The 20,906-nt window shown below is 49.6% G+C and overlaps 2 protein-coding genes across 4 annotated transcripts in view; both read right to left on the bottom strand.

Moving 5' to 3' along the window:
- IP6K1 (inositol hexakisphosphate kinase 1) overlaps positions 1–10,451 on the bottom strand; it is a 48,187-nt gene extending 37,736 nt beyond the window's left edge. The window contains exon 1 of one of the 2 annotated variants that reach the window (XM_033132058.1): positions 10,253–10,451. The gene's annotated coding sequence lies outside the window, so the exon portion shown is untranslated. Of the gene's footprint in view, positions 1–9,911; positions 9,930–10,252 lie in introns of those variants that run through there. The other variant, XM_033132060.1, reaches the window with a different exon arrangement.
- Positions 10,452–12,326: 1,875 nt separating this feature from the next.
- Positions 12,327–19,662, bottom strand: CDHR4 (cadherin related family member 4). Of its 2 annotated transcripts, XM_033132055.1 has the most exons (19): positions 19,537–19,662; positions 18,995–19,179; positions 18,711–18,873; positions 18,544–18,635; positions 17,949–18,059; positions 17,217–17,323; positions 16,815–16,951; positions 16,341–16,524; positions 16,093–16,246; positions 15,761–15,854; positions 15,258–15,461; positions 15,032–15,171; positions 14,656–14,806; positions 14,351–14,571; positions 13,974–14,116; positions 13,415–13,471; positions 13,226–13,313; positions 12,980–13,007; positions 12,327–12,467 (listed from the first exon to the last, which is right to left on the bottom strand). In XM_033132055.1, the coding sequence occupies exons 1-19, from the start codon at positions 19,577–19,579 to the stop codon at positions 12,412–12,414; spliced, it is 2,358 nt and encodes a 785-aa protein (XP_032987946.1). In that variant the 5' UTR covers positions 19,580–19,662; the 3' UTR covers positions 12,327–12,411. The 2 variants fall into 2 exon arrangements, with proteins under 2 accessions (XP_032987946.1, XP_032987947.1); XM_033132056.1 differs by lacking the exons at positions 12,327–12,467; positions 18,544–18,635 and having other exon boundaries at positions 12,589–13,010; positions 18,995–19,072; positions 19,537–19,602.
- Positions 19,663–20,906: the final 1,244 nt, after the last annotated feature.

Genomic DNA, 20,906 nt, shown 5'->3' with positions numbered 1-20,906 from the left:
GCGAGACAGGAAAAGGGGGGGAAGCGAGAGCAAAGACAAAGGCACAGACAAAAGCCCAGAAGGAGGAGAGGCACCTGAAACTGACACCAGAGGGTCAAGAGATGCAGTTAGAGAGCAGTTAAGACAGAGCCACATGAAGCGCCTCGTCTCCCAGGCTCAGGAGTTGGGACCTGACCCACTTCCCACGGGGAAGTCACTGAAGAACTTGAGGCAGGTCAAGGGCTCAGACTGGCACTGCCCACAGTGTGGAGCAGGCAAGACTACAACAGCTAAATAAAACTATTCCCAAACAGTTTTGAAAAATTAAAACCAGCCATGAAGTTAACCACTTAACAAGTAACAAGCTTCCCTTTTATCTGCTCAACTCCATGAGCTCAGGGGAGGAGGTTTGTCAGCAGGGTGTTACAAGCAGAGTCGTCAAGCCTGCTGACTTGTGAGGGTAAGGTGCCACAGCTGGCAAGTGTGTGAAACCCGCACTCACTTCCCTTGCCCTGCTCCGAGGAGAGCGCAGAGAGCTCTTCTCAGACTGGTCGCGGAGGCAGGCATCACTCCGTGTGGGGCTGACCGAGGTGAGCAGTCTCAGCAGAACACCCACAGGTTCACTCGCTCAGCGAGTTCACTGCCTTTAACATGATGGGGGACCCCAACCTCTCAGAACCACAGACAACACTCCTTCCGTGTCTCTTTCCCAGGGCAGGAAAGCAAGGCCACAGGGTGTGAGGAAGACAGACCGGATGGTAGGGGCACCAAGAGTTTCAGAACCAGGCTTGCTCTTAAGAAAATCACTTATTCTCTCTGCAATTTTAGTCATCGCCTAGAAATCGAAAAACAATTGTCAAATTCTACACACTCTAAAAACTGTCTAAGATCCTAAAACTATCCCACTTGAATAAGACATAGCATCCTGAAAACCTACACATTACAGTTCCAATGTATTCAAGGGTCGGAATATATCATCTTGGAGGGTTTCAAAACACCCAGGAAACATTCTGAGTGTTGCCAACCAGCATCAATGTCCATGGTCAGGAGGGAACTTTCTGCGAAGAGCAGTTGAAAAATGCTTCCTTTAGCAATAAACAAGGGGAAAAAACACAACATCTAAATCCAATTGCAGTTACGTGCATTATAAAACATATAAGCCAACTCACAAGACATGCTCTCCCACCCACCCACCCGCACTCTACCCTGGCAGAAGAGCAAACCTGTGAGCATCCCTTCACCTACCAAGACCATGTTATAGCTCAGACGCAAGGCCTCTGTGGGGCTCTACTGACATCTGTTGAGACAAAATTTGAATTGTTAAAAGGAAAAACTAAAGTAGTTGTACATAGACACAAAATAACCGACATGGGAAGAAAGTGCAGCAAAGCAAGGCTGTCAGGGTACCAACCACTCACGTGGTCCTCAGCAGACACAGCAATCAGACTGGCTGCAGGGAACAGAGGGGATACACAGTCCCCACGTCTGCCTTACGTGGTTTATCAGTCAAGTGAAGAGCTGCAGAACCAATCAGCTCAACTTTTTTCTAACGAAGAATTTTCATCGCAGGTTGTATGAGAACTAAAAGACGGGCCTGTTCTGTTCAGTGGGTATGACCCTAACTAGTCTTATCCTTGAAAAGATCAAATCCTTACAGAAAAGCTGGTTTTGATTTGTTCCTATCACTTCTAAGTGCTTTTACCTAAAAGTAACTCATAATACTTTACAAGTATTTTCTCACTCACCCTCAAAGAGTCTTGATAAGAATTTTTACCATCAAGAAGTTTTACAAACAGCATCAGCAGCCCACAGGGACCAGTAGGCTAACAAGGGCTACAATCCAGAAAAGTCAGGCTTGCTGAAGAGCACAGATTACATTCCCAGGAAATATTCCCAACTTCCCAGGTATCATGCCAGGGTGCAAAGCTATTTAAGAGAAAAGGAAAAGTTTTCTACATTTAAAAGATGAAGAAACTAAAGCACACAGAGGATAAACAGATGAAAGCTAAAGTGAAAAAAGGAAAAAGCTGTACCTGCAATTTGTAACAAATTCAGAACCTAAAGTCCGTCTAAATTCATGATGAATATTAAATGCCCTATGCCTCTTCTTTAAAAAAAGAGCTTTTCATTCTAAGGAACACACAAGCATCCAGACCAATTTTGTATTAAAAAAAACCCACAAATGATTACATGAAGATTTATAGCAGCTTCATTCATAATGGCCGAAATTTGGAAGTAACCACGATGTCCTTCAGTAGGTGATGGATAAACTATGGTCCATCCAGACACTGGAATACTACTCAGCATCACAAAGAAATGAACTATCAAACCCTGCAAAGACACAGAGGAAACTTAAATGCGTATGACTAAGTGTAAAAAGCCAACCTGAAAAGGCTGCATACTCTAAGATTCCAACTGTATGACAACATTCTGGAAAAGGTAAAACTAAGGAGATCATAAAAAGGTCAGTGGTTGGGGGAGAGGGAAGGATGAGGATTTTTAGGATGGCCAAACTACTCTGCATGGTACTACAATGGTGCATACACGTCACAGTACCTTTGTCCACACCCCGATGCCAACAGTGAACGCTCATGTCAACCAAGGACTGGGTGATAACGTGTAACACAGGTTCACAGACTGTAACAATGGCCCACACTCTGGACTGGGATATTGATAAAGGGAAAGGTTATGTCATGTGTGGGGGCAAAGGCTATATGGGAACACTCTGTACTTTCCTTTCCCTTTTGTTATGAACCTAAAACTGCTCTAAAAAATAGCCTATTTTTTAAAAAGCCAAACTATTTAAATGTTCTCATTGTTTATCTGGGTGGTTGTTAGATGTACACATGTGTAAAAATCATCAAATTTGGTGCACTTTATATGTGTTTTATACATCGAGTTATTTTAAGAGGAAAAAATTAACAACGTAAAGTAATCATTTAAGGGTTAAAAAATAATCTGTACTTAAATTAACACTAGAAGGCAGAGCCTATCTATCATGACAACTCATGGGTACTGTCTGAGCACTCATACTTCCTGGCTTTGTGGTCTAAACATCTTTTTCTCAGTTTCCTCAAATGTAAAATGAATGTACTACTATTTGTCTCAGAGGGCTGTTAAAAAAGAAATTCCTTCTTTTGTCCACTTAGTTATTCAAGAGAAGAAATGCAGACCAGAAAATAAAGATTCCAATCAATGAAGAGGAACATTACATATTGGTTCTCTCTCCTAACAAACTATAAATAATACAGTAAACTATAAATAAAATATAGAGACAAAATTTTTAATAACATGCCCTCTAAAAAAGCAGTATTTAAAGAGTAATTTTTTCACTTGAACAAATTCCCACATGAAATTTCCATTCATTTAAATTCCCACCTTACTTCCATCCAGAAAATACCATTTTAGCAGCTCTATAAAAATTAATTTCATTCTTAAAGAGATTTGGAAAGCTTTAAAAGAGGATTCTGATAACCAAGTTCTTGACAACAAAGAAATCAGTAGTCACTGAACACTGCCCAAGAAGTCAATGGTGAGACAGAGCTATAAAGAGGCAAAGTGTGCAAACGATTTTTAATGGGAGGGGGATTTAAGGGACAAATCCTCGTCACCAAAAGCACTGCTTGCTGTGCCCAGAAACTAAAATCTATAGAGCACCAGCTAGGACCCTCCGGTTGGTGCTAGTTTTCCAGTAACACACATGGAAGATCATCAGACAAGGAAGCCTCAAGTTTTAAAAGGTACATGTGAATTAAAATTAAAATTAATTCACAAGTACCTTTTTAAAGTCCCAAAATATGTTCCACATGACCAACAGTCTAAAGAGGCAGTCCCCACCTTGGTAACTGGGCCTGGACACTTTACAAAGGCACAAATCACGAAGACTAGGCTCCATAGAGACAGGAAGGAAGAATTTGTGCATGACCAAGAAGCCTCCTGGCCTGTATCAATTAACAGAAATCTAGAAACACAAGTATGGAAGTAAATTCTAAAGACTCCCTCAATCTAGTAGCTTGTGTCTGTCTACTTGCAACAGTTCCTGGTTATTTCAACTTCCAACCTCAATAGAGTATCCCTTAGTTCTCGATTCAGTATGGTTAGACCTGGAACTCTGGCAAAATGGAAAATGAAACTTGGAGCTGAGACTATGAGGGAAGAATAACAACAAAACTGGGCCCAAAGTCCACAGGAGTGCTCTTCAACTTTTCCTGAAACAGTGTCCCTCTGATGCAGTCTGGGAGTCAGAGCAAATCTACTCTTATTTAGTTGAAGAGAAATGAAAACATATGAGATATGATCAAACAATACGGTGAATGTTTAAATAAAATTTAATACACATTGCCATTAATCCCCTTCCAAATACTCCCCCTCACTTCGAACACACTTATCCCATTGTTCTTGCCACTTTCTGAAGTAGTTCTGGAAGTCCTCTTTCGTGAGTGTCTTTAGTTTTGCTGTCGTGGCTGCCTCGATGTCCTGAATCATTCTGACTTTGGGGAAGAGCCAGAAGTCGCACAGTGCCAGATCTGGTGAATAAGATGGATGAGGACACACCATAATGTTTTGATAGAAATTGCCGTTGCAGAAGCGATGTGTGACAGGGAGCACTGTCATGTTGGAGGATGATTTACGGCACACTTTAAAACACACCTTCTCTCAACACCCGACTATACAGAACAAGTTGAAACTTGTCACACACTATTACTAAGGTTCAACGCGCTACTTCCATATTGAAGATCCCTGCCTTTCTGTTGGATGATGCTTGGCAGTAGCATTCACCGGGTTTTGTGATCACAACGGAAAGGCTCTGTGTCACACATCGCTTCTGGTACGACGATTTCTGTCAAATAAAAACATTCCCATGGGTCCTCATCCACCTTATTCACTGGATCTGGCACCGTGCGACTTCTAGCGCTTCTCCAAAGTCAAAATGATTCAGGACATCGAGGCAGCCATGACAGCACAACTGAAGACACTCATGAAGGAGGACTTCCAGAACTGCTTCAGAAAGTGGCAAGAATGATGGAATAAGTGTGTTCGAAGTGAGAGGGAGTCTTTTGAGGGGAATTAATAGCAATGTATCTTTTACTGTAATTTTTTTAATTTAAACATTCACCATATTGTCTGATCACGTCATGTATGTACACACAAAGACTTATATGAGAACATTTATTGCACTTTATTCATAATAGCCCAAAACTAGAAACAACCCAAATGCCCATCAGCAAATGGTACAGCCATAAAACAGAATACTACTCAGCAGTAAAAAGGAACAAACACAACAAAATGGATGAACCTTGAAAACATACCTTGAGCAAAAGAAGCCAGATACAAAGACTATATAATCAATTCTCATTACTTACGAGTATAGTAGTTGTATTCTATAGTCACTGTGAACGCCAAGTTAGCAAATGCTGAACCACTCTTCCTTGAGGAAATATAGGGGTAAATTTCTGCGAGCCTCGGGTCAAGCATTAATACATAACAATACACTTGACAATACATTCGTCAACTAATTAGTACATAATCTTCCAGAACTATATACATACAATATATAATCTCTTATTTATATTTCTGTTTAAAGACACTTTATTTAACATAATGTTGTTGGGCCCTGATGTAAATGCATCATTTACCAACCCAGGTATCTATAATATATTGCTGATTGCAAAAAGATTCAAATCAGTATGTATAACATAATCTCATTTTTATAAAAGTTGTAAGACATGGGGAAAAAAGCCTGGTTATACACTAAAACAGTAAAATTATAGATGATCCTTTATTTTTATTTCTTCTTGTTACTCATATATTATCTTTTTTAAACTAGTGAATATACATTACTTATATAAAAACATGTAAGTATATAAGAGTATGTAAGTAATGTATATTGGCTTTTTATAACAGTTTTGAGATATGATTCACACATCATACAATTCACCCATGTAAAGTGTACAATTTAACTGTTTTCAGTATATTCGCAAATATGTGCAACCATCACTACAATTTTGGAACATATTCATTCCACAAAAAGAAATCCCACACTCTTTACCGTGTTTCCCCAAAAATAAGACCTAGCCGGACCATCAGCTCTAATGTGTCTTTTGGAGCAAAAATTAATACAAGATCCATTCTTGTATTATATTATATAAGACCGAGTCTTTTATATTATGTTATAATATTATTATATTATATTATACCCGGTCTCATATTAAAATAAGACCGCGTCTTATATTAATTTTTGCTCCAAAAGATGCATCATTAGAGCTGATGGTCCGGCTAGGTCTTATTTTCAGGGAAACATGGAGTTCTCATTCCCCTAGTCTCTCATACACCCCCAAGCCCTAAGCGACCACTAATCTATTTCCTGTCTCTCTAAATTTGCCTATTCTAGACATTTCATATAAATGGAATCATATGTGATCTTTTGTGTTTGGCATCTTTCACTTAAGCATGTTTTCCAGGTTCACCCATGTTATAGTATATGTCAAGACGTCATTCTTTTTTATTGCTAAATAATGTTCCATTTTACGTATTTACCACATTTTATTTATCCATTATCATTTGTTAGAGATTTAGGTTGTTTCCCCCCTTGGCTATTATGAATAGTGCTGCTATAAACATATACAGGTTTTTGTGTGGACATCTTTTAATTCTTCTTGGGTAAATAACTAGGGAGTGGGATTGCTAGGTCATATGGTAATTGTATGCTTAACCATTTAAAAAACTGCCAGACTCTTTTGAAAAGTGGCTGCATCATTTTACATTCTCATTAGCTGTGTACAAGGTTTCTGGTCTGATTTCTCTACACCCTCACCAACACTTGTCATTACCTGACTCTTTGATTATAGAACAAGTCGTTTATAAGTTATCATTTGATCATAACATGTCCAGATTCTTATGGACTTCAAGGTGCTCTTCTTCACTGACATCAAATTTTAGACTTGAAAAGGGTCCAGTCCTAGACCTGCTCCCCTAGCCTGCCCACCTTCAGTAAAATGAAGGGACAGGCATAACCGAGCTACACTCCCACCTACAAATAAAACTTGTATGGAAGAGCTCAGCAGCAAATTTTCTAAGCACTCAAGCTAACAAAGTCCCTACCTAACGGATCCAGCACTGAGGTAAACATGTGTTCCCATCAAAACACACTTGTAATGCCTCCTACATAAATGTCACTTCAAGCCATAGCAGCACACGAGTCTTCATCACCTTTCACAAAAGAACCAAGATGTCTTATGTTTTCTCTTTCAGAATCCATTGCTCAAATCCTGCTGTAGTAGAAGAGAAATGAAATCTGATTTAAAATCAGGGCAAAAGCACAGATCCACTGGCACAAACACACAAAGTCCCTAACTGCTCCCTCACCCCAAGCCAGAGACAGGGTGCACAGCACAGCCTTACCCCAGCTCTGCCCATCACTGTTCCCCAGTCTCGGGGCAACACTGGGAGGAGAGCAAGGAGCACATACTACTGACACGTTTACAGCAGCCCAAGGGGGCAGTGAGACCAAGGCCTAGCCAAGAAGAGGGTCTAAGAATCTCAGCACCTGGTGCCACACTCACCCAATACATTTTCCAAGAGTCAAAACTGGCATCTCAGTCAGGAAGGGGGTGGGTGACACAGTCCCTTCTGAGATGCAGAATTACCGTGTTCAGGCCTCAGTTCTGCATTTTGTGCAAGTTTTGCAGCACTGAGGATACGCCTCTACAAGGTGCCAGAGTCAACTTGTGCTCCCTTCTGGCAGGGTTGGAGGTGGAGCTCCACTGCCACCAAATCCCCTATTTCTACTTGCCCATTCCCTCTGTTTCCCTGTTTAATTAGAGGGTGTTTCCAACTCAAGTTTTGCACATTGTGATAAACATTTAGTGTTCATCTACTATATGCAGGTGCACAAAGATAAAAAAAAAAAATACAGTCTCTATAGGAAAGGGGTTAAGTCTTACCAGAGGAAACAAAACATTATTTTTAAAAGAGCAAACATTATTTTATTTTTGTACAATGGCAAAAATGCTACTGCAGCTCTGAGGGAGTGAAGCATCCACAGGGGCTGCAATGTTTGGGGAGTTTCATAAAGAAGGTAGGAAGGACCTGAGCTGGACTCTGGAGAAAAGAGAAGTGGAGCTGAAGTAAATGGGTATCTCAAAGGGGGCAAAAGCCACTCGATTCAGCTGGCAAGAGGATTTGTGTAAGGAAATAACTAACGTGTGGAATGTTCAGTAAACCGTTTGGTTAGTGGGGATTAGGGTAAGCACTGGAGAGTGGGCTAAGGCCAGCCGGGCAGCAGCACCTTGAATGCCACATCAGGACATCGGCTCTCAACCCAAAAACCTGTAGCATTTCTGACTTCAGTGTAGGATCTCCACAGCCTGCTGCTCGCAGGAATCAAAAGCGCTGATCTTTAACAGGTGAATTACATGCAGACAAAGAAGTCTAAGCGGACCGAGGACCTGCTATTCTAACACCATTTTTACTCATTTGCACTTAAAAATGCGCAGCACAGAAGTACTGCTATTAGCTACCTTTGGGTAATACAAATACCATGCTGAATCAAGCATCATCTACTACTCATAAATATTCACGAGGTTGTAAAAGTATTCAACAAAGGCAATAAAAGTTCTTGGATATTCTATAATTTCCTTGGGGCAGCAGTTCTAAGGTAGGATTACACCACGGATGAACTGTAATGGGCCCTTGGACCCCCCAAAATTGTATGCAAAACGTAGTGTTAAGAACTTACCAAGGAGAGTCTGGCTCTTTCTACATCTCAAAGAGGTCCTAAACAGGCTAGGAGCCTATCTTAAGGTTATTTAAAAGAAACCTGTGGCTGCCTTAAATTTCTAAAGGAAGCCTTAAGTAAAGCGGGAGGGGACGGACACGAAGATACAGGGACGGACGGACACACGGACACACACACACACACACACACACACACTAGTTAGCTTGGGACAATTTTGAGAAGCTCCTAATATTTTAGTACCTCCCTCCTTTCTTATCAAGAACTGCCCGAGGAACTGACTGGTCTCACCAAGGTCAAAACTCATTCAAGATTCAAAAAAATGGCTGGAGGGAAGGCAATGAAATAAATAACTGAGGACTACTCAACTTCACTCTTCTCACAAGTAAGGCAACCAGCAACAGGCCGCCAGCCTCCTCAGGTTTCAGCATCTGTTCTCCAAAAGGACCTCCTGACCAAGGAGCTGGTTTCTTTCAAAATTAAACATTCTGAAGGTGACAAGATTCTGACCCAAGTGCACACAGTATTGCTGCTTGACTTCTTAGCGGTCTCATCCAGGCTTTTTGTATAACCACAGACAAGGTGCCTGTGCAGAGAAGCCAAGGGACCACAGGGAAAGAAAAACGTGTTATGGAGCGAGCACTCAGAACTCGCTGCACACCTAGCCCCAGGTCTCTAGCCCTCCCACCCCGCAGGAAGGGGGCGTACACTGTTTTCGTTGGGGAAATACATTTAGTCCGTCAAAAGTTAATTTGGTAGATCCCTACTATCCACCACGACAAAACCATTTTTTCTGATTCTAACACATTCCTACATTTCCTGTGTCTCATTACACTGGCAAACTATCTCTTTAGGAGGTAAAATCAACCAAGTCATCACCATAATACTTTCTCCTAGACCAAAAAAGATCATACCACAACTCCAAAAAGTGGTGGTCAAGAACCAAAGAAATTATGTCCCAAAATATAATTCGGACATCATGGACATTTAACCAGGCCCTTCAGGAAGAGGCAAACGGTGAGCTCTAAGGAGCACCAGAAGCAGGAGCCGGGCAAGAGGGCCTTCGCCCTTCCAGAATCAAAGGGCCATGAGACCGGCCTGCCTGATTTCAGCTGTTTCGTCTAGTCTTAAGTCTCAAGCCGTCTCAAAATCACTCGCAAGAACGACATCTAAGAAGGAGGTTACGTGTATTTCTCACCCGGGAGCAACACAACGCCCCCGGAGAGCATCAGGCTGGCACTAGCATGTTTCAGCGCTCCGAGTCAGCGGCTTCGATCACAGAAGCTAGTAGTTCCCTGCTACCCCCGCGGGCCAGCCCTCCGGCGCGGGGCTCTCAGACCTCCACCCCGAGGCCGTCCACCCGGCCTTGGAAGCAGCATCAGGGAGGCTCCACAGGCGGCCAGTCAGGACGCTTGAGCCATGTTCAAGTGATGCTCTGCCGATATCCCGGCCCTGCGCGCGCCCGTTCCAACCCAGCGCCTGCTGCTGCTCGCCCCGCGGCCGCCAGGCCGGTCTATCCGCCCAGCTCCTGTCACTCACCGGCCCGGCCCGGGCAGCGGGCGCCCACGGCTCCCCACGGGAGCTGGGCCCCCCGGGCCTCCAGGTTTCGGCCCGCCCCCTGGCAGGCAGCGCAGGTGGCTGAGCCCCGCAGCAGCGGCCCCGCACCGGCCGCTCGGTCCAGCTCCCGGCGCTGCCCACTGGGTACGGATCAACAACAAGATGGCGGCCAGCCGAGGGGGCGGGGGCCGGGCGTCATAGTAACCAGGGCTGCAAAGAACCCGCCTCCAGCTGAAACTTTCCCCAATCAACAGCCTCTTTGCCGGACGCCCCGGGAGTGCTTCCCGCTGACAGGTCGACTGACCTGTCAATCAGAGCCAGCCTCTGACGGCCCTCGCCGAATGCTTCGGCACGTGACTGTGACGGAACGGATTGGCGCATGCGTGCCTTTCCGGGAGTTGTTGGCGGCAGAGGTTTTGCGGGTGATTCCGAGGCCGTAGCGCCCTTGGCGCCTCTGCGTGCGCGACTCCTGTGCGGAGTCGGCAGCGTCTTCTCACACAAGTGTGCACACTTGGGGAATGTCTGCTGTGTGCTGTTTGCTTTTTTTGTCACCCACCCTGTAAGGAAGGGGTTGCTATCCCGGGTCACTGGTGAGGAAACTGAGGCGCACAGCAGGAGGCTGGGCCAAGGTCAAGCCATCTCTGGAAGTGGACGCACCGGGTCTCGTACCTCCTCCTACCGGCTCCAGAGTATAATGCCTTCTTCCCAGCGGCTTCCCCAGCTTTGGCCCTCATCAGTACCGAGGTGCAGCCATCTGTGCTTCCCGGAGCAGCTCCTGGCCCACTGCCCACGTTTGTCCTTCTGTGTAGAATTCAGTGCCCAGCACAGCCCAGGCACACAGCAGGCACTCTCTTTACTCGCCCTAGAGTATCTTGTCTTGAGCTCCTATGACAACATATTTTGTCCTGGACTGTCACGATCTGCCTCCCAGGCCAACTATGAGTCCTGGGAGGACTGGTCTCCCATACAGAGCACCTAACCCTGGGCTTGGCTTCAGGATGAGGAGCCCAGATGCAGTCACACAGTATAGACCCACATCAAGTGTCAGGACTAGCTAGCTCTGCGACTTTTGAGCTTTGGTTGCCCCATCTGCAAAATGAGGGTAACAGCTAGGCTCTTTAGAGATGAAGACTTAACGAGCCCTTGGGGCAGGGTACGTGCTCAGGAAAAGTCCGCCTGCAACCACTTCAGTAACAGCATGCTTTCACATTTCTGTCCCTGAGGCCAGCTCTAGCATCCTCACTTTATTGGGGTGAAGTGTGTTTTTCCCACAGAAGGCTCTCAGCTTCTTTCCCGACCTGGGACATCATAACTGGCTCAGGAAGGGCGGTCTTCCAGAGCCCTGAGGGGGTTTAGGTCCACAGACTTGGCAGAGGGGAGAAGATTGTGAGAACTTGGGGACTCCACCGAGCAGCAGGCCCTCTGGGAACGCTGGCGGTCTCCTGGGACCTGGGCATGGGAAGTGCTCTAGCACCAAACCCAGCGGAACCTGCCCTCCTGCAAGTTACTGTAGGCCACCTGGCTATATACAACAGCTCAGCTCAGCACAGGGAGGGCTGAGGGCCAAGGAACCAGAAGACACATCAGGAAGAAATGGAAACGGCCTCTCAGAAGAGGGCTACCATTGATTCCTCCATGACTGTCCATGCCAAGTCTGCACCAACCTTCACCTCAGTGCAAAAGCTCCAGATCCTTCCCTAGGAAACCTCCATACACTATTGGCAAACTACTCTAGAGGCTGGTGGGCCCTCAAATAGCAACAACGTCCTCCTCTCAGTGGAAAAAGGAAGCTCCTGGGCCCTCTCCACCTGCCAGAGCAGGTAGCCTCTGAGGGGACAGGCCCCCTTGGTCACTGACAAGACTAACAGCCTCTTACCTCTGCAGAGCAGTAATCACTGTCACTCAGAGCAGGGACAGTGCCTTCTTAAAAATAACCTCACTACTCCCTAGAGTGTTCCCACAAGCTAGGGAGTTTTCCAAGTGAGAACAAAGAAGCACAGATCTCTGAGCTTCTCCCACATGTGGGTTACAAGGCTGGGACTTTTTCGTTTGTAATTTTGTTTATTATTGAATCAACTTGAAAATATAGCCCACGATCATGTGAAGGAGAAATTGCCACATAGTGAAGCAGCTCCTTGGCCTCAGAGCCAGCGCCGGGCTCCCGTGCGTGTGTTGAACAGGTATTCTCTGCCTGTACCTGAGCTCAGGTGGTCAGGAAAGAGAGACAGCACTGCTGGCCTCAGCAAAACTGCCTCCCTCCCCTAACGGTAGGAGAAGATGTCCCAGGACCCTTGTAACACCCCCACCCCCGCTTGATCCAACCTGTCCCCTTTCTCAGCAAACCCTTTGAGGTTTGGCTCAAGTGCACAAGAAGCATCCTTGATTCCCCAAAACTGGACACTAGCTCCCCTGAGCCCAGTGCCAGACCACTCTGCCATAATTCACTGGTACAAATGGAATATCTGGGGGCCTCTCCCCTCACCACCTTCCCCCGCCCTTTCACCCTGCGGAGAAACTAGGCCAGCTCTGAGTCATTTCCTGGTCCTACAGGTGTTTGATAAACATTGGCTGAAAAGTGAGTGGGGGAGAGAGCTGACTCGACTCAGGGAAAGAGTAGATGGTGGATGCCTGGGGGTAGGAGACACGGAAATGGGGGAGGGAGAGAAAGTGGGCCCAGGTGGAGAATGGGTTGGGAAGAAGGGGACTCACGGGAGTCCTGTGCACTGCCATCAAAATGCTGCTGAGGGGAAGAATGAGAGGGTGCAATGAGTTGAACCCCATCCACGGGGAGCAGGTAGACGCCTACTCCCAAAGGGATCGGGAGCCCACTTGCCTCCTCCCTCCTGAAGGTGCTGGCATGGGCACTTCCACAGGGTAGCTATCCACGGGGAAGAGGGCAGACTTGGCAGGGGAGTACTCAGTGCCCACACACCACAGGATGGTGGATTGACATACCAGGTTCATGACGCTGCTGCGTGCTTGGGGTGTCTCTGTCCTCGGTGCCTCCATGAACCCTTCAATGGACCCCTCAGTTCCTTGAATACTGGGGCAAAGTAGGAGCAGGGATACAGAATAAGGCTCTGGGCCCCAGCCTGAATTTAAGAGATGGACTCCCAGGCATAGAGGTATGCAAAGGAGGCTGACCTGTTTAGCAGCAGAGCCTGGGCTGGTTTGCTTGGTGCTGGTAGCACCTGGGCCAACCTAAAATGCCAGGAGAAGGGACCAAGCGTGAGGGCAGCAGACCTGCTGGCTCCAGGAACCAGCACCATTCATCTACCCCTTTATATTGGGGATAGCCAACGTCTGTGTGCAGTGTCCATATTGTTACCCCCACCTTCTCCTGGGTTCAGTCCTGTGCCCACAAGAAACTCAGAGTCTTAGGAGCAGATCCGGTTTCAAATGGAGATCAGGGGTCAAGAATAGGATAAATGCCCAATGCATGAAACACTCAGTCTCTAGCCCTGGGCCTCATCCACACCCATCCCATTCCAAGCCTGGGCTCTGCCAATGATGGAGACAGCTTCCTCCCTGTGTCTCTCGGCCTCTAACCTTACAAGCTCTGGTGGCAGGACAGCCCTCCTTAATATGTTTGTCTGCTCATCGCCATGGGTATTTTTATCAGCTCTTGGCTGAAACCACCTCTCACACACGGGGTCCAATAGTGGGCTGGAGGAGGCAGGGGACACAGGGATAAGAACCCTACCTCCGGAGCAGCCTGCTGAGGAGCCAGCCCAGAGCCAAGAGGAGAAGGGCACTGGTCACTGTCAGCACCACCACAAACCAGGGCTCAGGCTGCCAGAAAGCCTCCGTGTCTGTCACAAGCAGAGGTGTCATCACTGAAGGCACCTGAAATGGGAGCCACAGCCTCACCACTGCCCTGCCAAACACCTGATCATCCAGCCTTCAATCCCCTCCAAGGGCTGGGCCACCCCACACCCCAGATTTGCTCTCCTGTATTGCTCTTTGCACTCAATGTTTCCCCCTGGAATGCCTTTCCCTATCGTCCACCTGGAAAATGGTGTCTCCTCACCCTCCAAGATTGTCTCTCCCCACCCCTCAACGGCCCAAGAACCCCCTTACTGTGGTTCTGTGGGTGCCAGTGGCCACTGTGCTGGCCCTCCAGGGAACTAGATGTACGATGACGGTAGCTGTGGTGCTGAGGTGGGGGGTGGAGGGACCTGCATCAGCCACACGGATCAATAGCTCGTAAGTATGAGGTTGCTCTGGCCAGGGGGGCCCCAACATGAGGTCGTTGTGTACCAGCGCAGCTCCTTGCAGGCTGAATCGGCTCTGACTATTCCCTGAAAACAGAGTGGCAGAAGAAGGGGGGTGCTGCCGGCCTTGCCTGCGCTTCTCTTACTGCTTGATGGCCCCATGACCCTCACCTCCTATGATGCCGTAGGAGAAGGCCACGCGCTGTGGCTCCTGAGGGACCCGACATGACACCTTGGTCACTTCCATGCTATGGCCCAGGGAAGTGTGGACTGTGAGTTCTTGAAATGGGGGCTCACACTCGGGGGGATGGTCATTCACATCCTGGAGGAAGGTAGCCAGGTCACCCACTCCCCAAAACCCCAGGCCAACCCCTCAGCTTCCTCCCACCACAGCTAGAGCCTAGGTGTCAGGCAACAGGCTCCAAAGCTTTCCACTTGTGGCCCCACCCCCTCCAGCCAACCAATGGAGGAACCTGAGGCACAGAGTGGAAAATCAGAATGCCAGAGGGAGAGGAGAGCTTTTTCCAAGGCCTCAGGGCTCAATTACCTCAACCTCAATGGTAATGGTGCAGGAGCCTGAGAGGTGGCGGGTGGGGTCCTGGTCTTGGCTGTGGTCAGTCACCAGGACAGTGAGCCTGTACAACCTCTGCTGCTCGTAGTCCAAAGGCCCCAGGAGGTGAACCTCACCTAGAAGGGGAGGCCACAGCCTCAGCCTCAGCCTGCAGAGTCCACTCTGGGTCTACCCCTCCATCACAGCCCTAGGGTGGAAATACCGCTGAGACGGTCCACAGCAAAGGTGCCAGCGCCTCCAGAGGTGTAGTACTCAATACAGTCGTGTGGGTAATCCATGTCTGTGCCCACCACAGAGCCCAGCAGGGTGCAGGGCCCCGCATCTTCCCGAACCCGGAATGTGCGTGGGACACAGGCTGGGGAGAACTCGTTGACAGGTGTCACCATCACCAGTACTGGCACCTCAGCTGGAGGCCATTAGGTAATTAAGGAACTGGCCTGGGGTACCCAGCCCTGCCCTGGGCGTCTGAGGAGGGAGACATGTCCCTGCCCTGGGGAGAGGGTCTGGAGGAAGGTAGGGCAATATCCCTCCCCTGCTGGGCGTGGTCTAGGAGAGGAGAGATATGCCCCACCCTAGGGGTCTGAAATGGAGACAGCCCTGCCCTACCAGTTTCTGAAGGACGAGAGATGCCCCCGTCCTGAGGATGGGGAGAGGGGTACAGAACAGCCCTGTCCTGAATGTCCAGGCCTGGGTATGGTCACTCACTGGTCATCCGGGGCTGCCCACCATCGAGCACCAGGACGGAGGCTGTGTGCTGAAAGCAGTCCCCACGAGTGTCACAGTCCAGTGTGGCATTCACCTGGCCACAGGGTCCAGAGAATAAGGCCCAGCCTCAGCCTGGGAGAGCTTTGAACCACACTGGGCTGCCTCAAGCCAGGGCATGCACAGATAGCTTACCAGGACCCCGTTTTCCGCACTGCCAAGCAGGTAGGCTCCACCACCACTCCTTCACCCCTATGGTCTCAGCTCCCACAGACTCTTGGCCCACCCCCCATCCCCTCCCAAGCACCCTGCACGTGGGTCTGGGGGAGGGTCACCTCCAGGACCCCGTCGTTGAGACAGAGGCTGGCTGGGCCAGGAGGACTGTGGAATCGCAGCTGGTAGTCAAGGGTTGAGCCAGGAGAGTCCGGGTCAACGCAAGTAAAGGTTCTCAGCACGGTACCTACAGGCGCGGTCTCGGGGATTTGAGCCCTGGGAGCAGAGCGCCGGCGGCAGGGTGGGAGTCGGGCCCGGCCGCGAGCCGTCAGTCCTCCCAATGGCCAAGGTAAGGCTCGGGTGTACTCACATCAGCAGCGCTGGGAGGCAGCGCGGGGGCCAGCGGTTGACCGGTCGCACGGTCACAGTGAGATCGAGCTCAACGCTGGCCCACGGCCGGAGCCGCTCGAAGGCCTTCACCTGCAGCGCGGTGACCGCCGAGCCTGCGGCCGGCGCCAGCTCCAGGGGCGCCGTGGTCCGGATAACGCCGTCCGCTGGGAGGCGTGAGAGGGTGGGGGACGCAGAGTTCGGCTCCGCCTCCAGCTCAGTTGGGTCCCCACCCGCCCACCCGAACCGCTGTCTGCGGAGGGCGCTGAGCCTGGCTGGCCCCCCGCGTCACCTCCGCCAAAGCGCCTCTGTAACTCCCGCCCAGCCCTCAAACGCGACCTCGACCCATTTTCTGCCTCGGCTCCAGCCTCGTTTCTCAGGATAGCGAGAAGGTAGCGCAGGTCACCTCTGAACCAGCCTCAGAGGCATCCTCGTACCCCCGCTCCACACCCCTCACCGCGTCCGATGGAGAAGAGCCGGCAGGGCACGGGAGAGAGGATTTCGTAGCGCACGTCGAAGCCCCGAGCCTGGACCTGAACCACCTTAGTCCCAGGAACCACGTCCTCCGGAATGGTGATATTCTGTTCCTGTTCCCTGAACCAAAAGGGGGCCACTGGCTCCTGCCGGATCCCGTGTCCCCCTTCCGCCCCTCCCTCCCCCCCTCCCCCCCCCCCCCCCCCCCCCCCCCGCCACGTACACCCCACCCCGCCCGGTCCTCAGGCCTCCGCTGGGACTTCCCTCAGACTCGGGCTAGCTGGGACGCTCCAGCAGCCCCACTTTAACCTACTTCTACTTCCCTGGGGCTAGGCCCTGCCTCCTTCTGTACCCAGTACACTGTCCCAGGGTACAGAAGCCTTACAGGAAGGACACCTGGCCGGAGGAGGGGGCAGGCAAAACTTTCACCATCAGCATCCCTCCGCAGCTTTGGTTTTGTCCAAAGGTCACCAGGATCTGAAGCCGGAAGACCTGTGGTGGCACAAAACAGGAAAGGAACCCCGGTGTGCATCTGTCTACCTGTATGTCTATGCTCAGTCTTCCCTTCAAGTAGATAATCCCTTCAGGATCACCACAAGGAGCCCCAACGCTTGCTCACTCCTCCCCAACACCTGTCACTCTGCTGACAGGTATTCCTTTGAGTCCCATTCTTTTGGGCCACAAATCCTTCTATTAGGATGCAAACAGCCCCCAAAAGAGTGATATCGGAGTCGTTCACAATATGACTTATCTTCGAGTGGCTAAGAGTCAGGTACAAGACATGGAAGTTTTCAAGAAGGAACTTCCCTCCTTCAGTCTGCACTAGACACTTTACCCAGAACTTTCCCTTCCTGTGTGCCTGCTCTGAACTCTCTCCTTTCTATTTAAGGCACCGTGAGCTCCCCAAACCAGGGATCTCTCTTCTTTCTGGAACTCCAGAGCCCACCACAGAACCAGACCAAGGTGGGAGGACAGTCAGAATGGGGCAGCAGGTGCAGGTGTGGGCTGTGTCTGGGAGAGGCAGCATATGGAGGAGGCCAAAGAGACCAAGCAAAACTCCAGGAGGTGGTGGCTCTGCCCGATCCATGGATGTACCCAGATCCCAAGTTATGCTCACCTTTCCAGCCTGGCCTTTGAGGCCCTGGGGTGGTGCCTGCAGCCAACCCTGCCCATTGATGGAGAAAGGTCCAGGGAAATACGGAGGCTCCTGGGCACTGGTGATGCTCATCTGACAGGACAGAGATGCTGGAGGCCCCAGCCCTAGCCCCAGTGCCCCAAGCATCCCTGTCAAAATCCCCAACGGTCCAGCAGGTACCTCCCCACACCCAACTATACCATACCCCACCACTGACACTTACCCTAGCCTGGGGTCCCCGGGCCCCGATCCTCAATCCTTTCTGCTTTTAAATTATTTCTTTTGTTTTTTAAACTACATTTACTTTTTGGATTACAAACGTGATACAGAATTTTCATGGAGAATTCAATACACACAGAACTTGAAAGAACTCAGCCCCTAAGAGTTTCCTGTAAGAACAGCCATGGTCACTGGGGGATGGGAGCCCTCTGTGGCTGTCTCCAAGAACATGTATCATGCAGAGGCTCAGCTGTACATTAAAGGGTCCCTCTGCAGGCTGCGCTTGGCCAAGCAGGGGCTGGGCTTGGTTTCCCTGTGTTCCCCCATTCTGCCCCCACTGCCCATGTGCTGGGCTCACCTGGGCTCCCTGGATTTCCAGGCCTGGGAGCAGCAGAGTGTACAGCCGGGCCCCAGGTGTGACTGTTTCCGGCACCTGAATGATTTCCCCAGCTGGCCAGAGGGAAGGTCAGGGAGGCTCTGTTCAGGCCATGCCTGCCCACCCACTGCCTGCTGCCCTGGGCTCACCTGGGCTGGCAAATCGGCCAGCACACTGAATATGGCCAGCGTCCCGCTGCACATCCACAGAGAGTGGTCCCTCCATCACATAGTTGCCACATGTGAACTGCAGCTGCAGCTCATAATGGTTCACTGCCAGGGCATCCAACCTGGCCGAGCTGCTCAAGGTCACCTGTAGCAGGTGGGCAGTGATATGGGGCCCAGGCTCTCCCTTGCCCATACCACCCCTGGCTTTGTGAATTTAGGGTCTGAGCTTGTTTCTCCATGGTTCCCAGCTGTGTCCATGACCCTACCTTGCCCACATAGATCCCCTGCCACCTGGTCAAGCTGGGTGGGTTGAAGAAGGTGGTGTGTGGTTGCACACGGAGCAACTTCAGGGTAGGCGTGTAAGAAGAGCAGTTAAAAGTGAAAAACTGAAGAACGGTGCCAGGTCCCTGGCTATCAAAGACATTTACGGACGCGGGCAGGCAGTAGAGGTCTATGAGGAAGAGACGATAAGGCTGGAGGCCACCCAAGCTCATGGAACCACACACAATAGCATAGTCCTGCCCTTCTGCCAGAGTCTAGCCACATCTTGGGACCAAGCAGACAAAGCCCTTCCTTGTCCCCCACATCCAACAATGAGTCAGCTCATTTCACAGACGGGGAGTGAGGATTTGGTCGAGGAAGCAGCCAAGAAAAGAATGAGGGTCAGGGGTTCAGATCTTTGCCCTTTCCTGGCTCCCACCCCCCAGCCCCTGCCCTCCATGGTAGATTATCTGACGAGGGTCAGGACTCCACTCCTCTGTGGAGCAGAGAGGTAAAACCTCGGGTTCCCCACCCACCAGCTCCTCACCAGAGACGACCAGGGCAAGAAGTACCAGGGGCCTCAGTACCATACTGTCCTCAAGAGATAGACAGTAGAGGAGACTCTGGAAGGCCAGCCGTATTTGTTGGGCCCGCCCCGTTGCCAGGTGGGTTGTCAAACACACTGGGTAGGCAGGACTCCTGAGCCTCCCAGACTGCAGTCCCACCCAGCCCTGGTGACTGAGCTCTAGATTCCAGACAGGCGCCCAGAGGCCCCATTTTTCCCACTGCTCCCAATAAATTTCCCTATTCATTACTAAAACCTGAAGGAGATGTGAGAAAAGAACCAGCTTCAGATGAGGAAACCAAGGCTCAGGGAAGTCTTGGCCATGTAGTCCTTGGAGACAGAGCAAGACAGTACCCAGGAAAATTGGGCCCAGGCCCTGCTACCCCACAGAATCTGAACTCCAGCTGCACCCCCCCTCCCCCCGGCCCACTGTTAGAACATTATCTGCCTACAGAATCTGAGCCGAATGATCAATAAAATCTCTCAAAAGTTGTTTACCTTCATCAAGCAAAAGGAATCCTTGGTGATAGAAACCAAATAGTAGTTATTTTAGGTGATATCAATTGTAAGGGGCACAAGTGGCCTCCTGGAGAGGCTAGAGATATCCTGTTTTGATCTCGGTGATAGCTGCCCAAGTGTCTACAGATGTTAACATTTATTGAGCTGTATCTTTGAGAATTGTCCATTCGTTGTATATATGTTATACGTCAGTTTTTAAAAAGCTGTCTACATTTGCTCTCTCCATTTCTTTACCTCTCACTCTCTCTTCTATTCACTACAATCAAGCTTGTCCCTCTTTCCATGAAACTGCCCTTGTCAGGGTCCACAGAGATATGCAGACTGCAGAATTCAAGAGTTCATTCTCCACGCTCACTTCCTTGGCAGCATTTGACACTTGTTCCCCGTGACTCCTTAAGTGCCCACACTCTCTACTACCTCCCACCTCTCTGGCTGCTCCTGCTTAGCTCCTTTGCTGGTTCTGCTTCATCTTTCGTACCCCCACCCAGCAGGGTGTTCCAGGTCTCAATCCAGGCTGCCGTCCCCTGTCTAAACTCACCTCTCCCATCACATCCAGGCACGTGGCTTTACGTACCATCCACTCCTCCTGCCTCCCAGATGTAAAGCTTCAGTGCTGATCTCTCTGCCAAACTCCAGAGGCACACACCCAGTGGCTGCCCTTGCATCTCCTCTTGGAGGTCTGACAGGCATCTCCAGGGTCACATGTCCACAAATGATCATTTGATTTTCCTCCCCAAACCCACTCTTCTCCAATCTTTCCTGATTCAGTTCATGACAATCCCATCCAACTAGATGTTCAGGCCAGAAATCTAGGAGTCATGCTTGATGCTCTC

The sequence above is a fragment of the Rhinolophus ferrumequinum genome, chromosome 17 (assembly GCF_004115265.2).
Source record: "Rhinolophus ferrumequinum isolate MPI-CBG mRhiFer1 chromosome 17, mRhiFer1_v1.p, whole genome shotgun sequence".
NCBI classification, from domain to species: domain Eukaryota; kingdom Metazoa; phylum Chordata; class Mammalia; order Chiroptera; family Rhinolophidae; genus Rhinolophus; species Rhinolophus ferrumequinum.
Note: the sequence above shows the minus strand (reverse complement) of the source record. Positions and strands in the feature narration are given on the sequence as shown.

What these genes read in the sequence shown, in the direction of transcription:
- CDHR4 (XM_033132055.1), bottom strand. Translation starts at nt 19,579, where the DNA reads ATGGTACTGAGGCCCCTGGTACTTCTTGCCCTGGTCGTCTCTG. An exon ending in TCCGGCCAGGTGTCCTTCCT is followed by an intron (nt 16,952 to 17,216) that starts GTAAGGCTTCTG and finishes CTTTTGGTTCAG; the next exon opens with GGAACAGGAACAGAATATCA. An exon ending in CAGGCTCTGCTGCTAAACAG is followed by an intron (nt 13,314 to 13,414) that starts GTCAGCCTCCTT and finishes ACTTTGCCCCAG; the next exon opens with TATTCAAGGAACTGAGGGGT.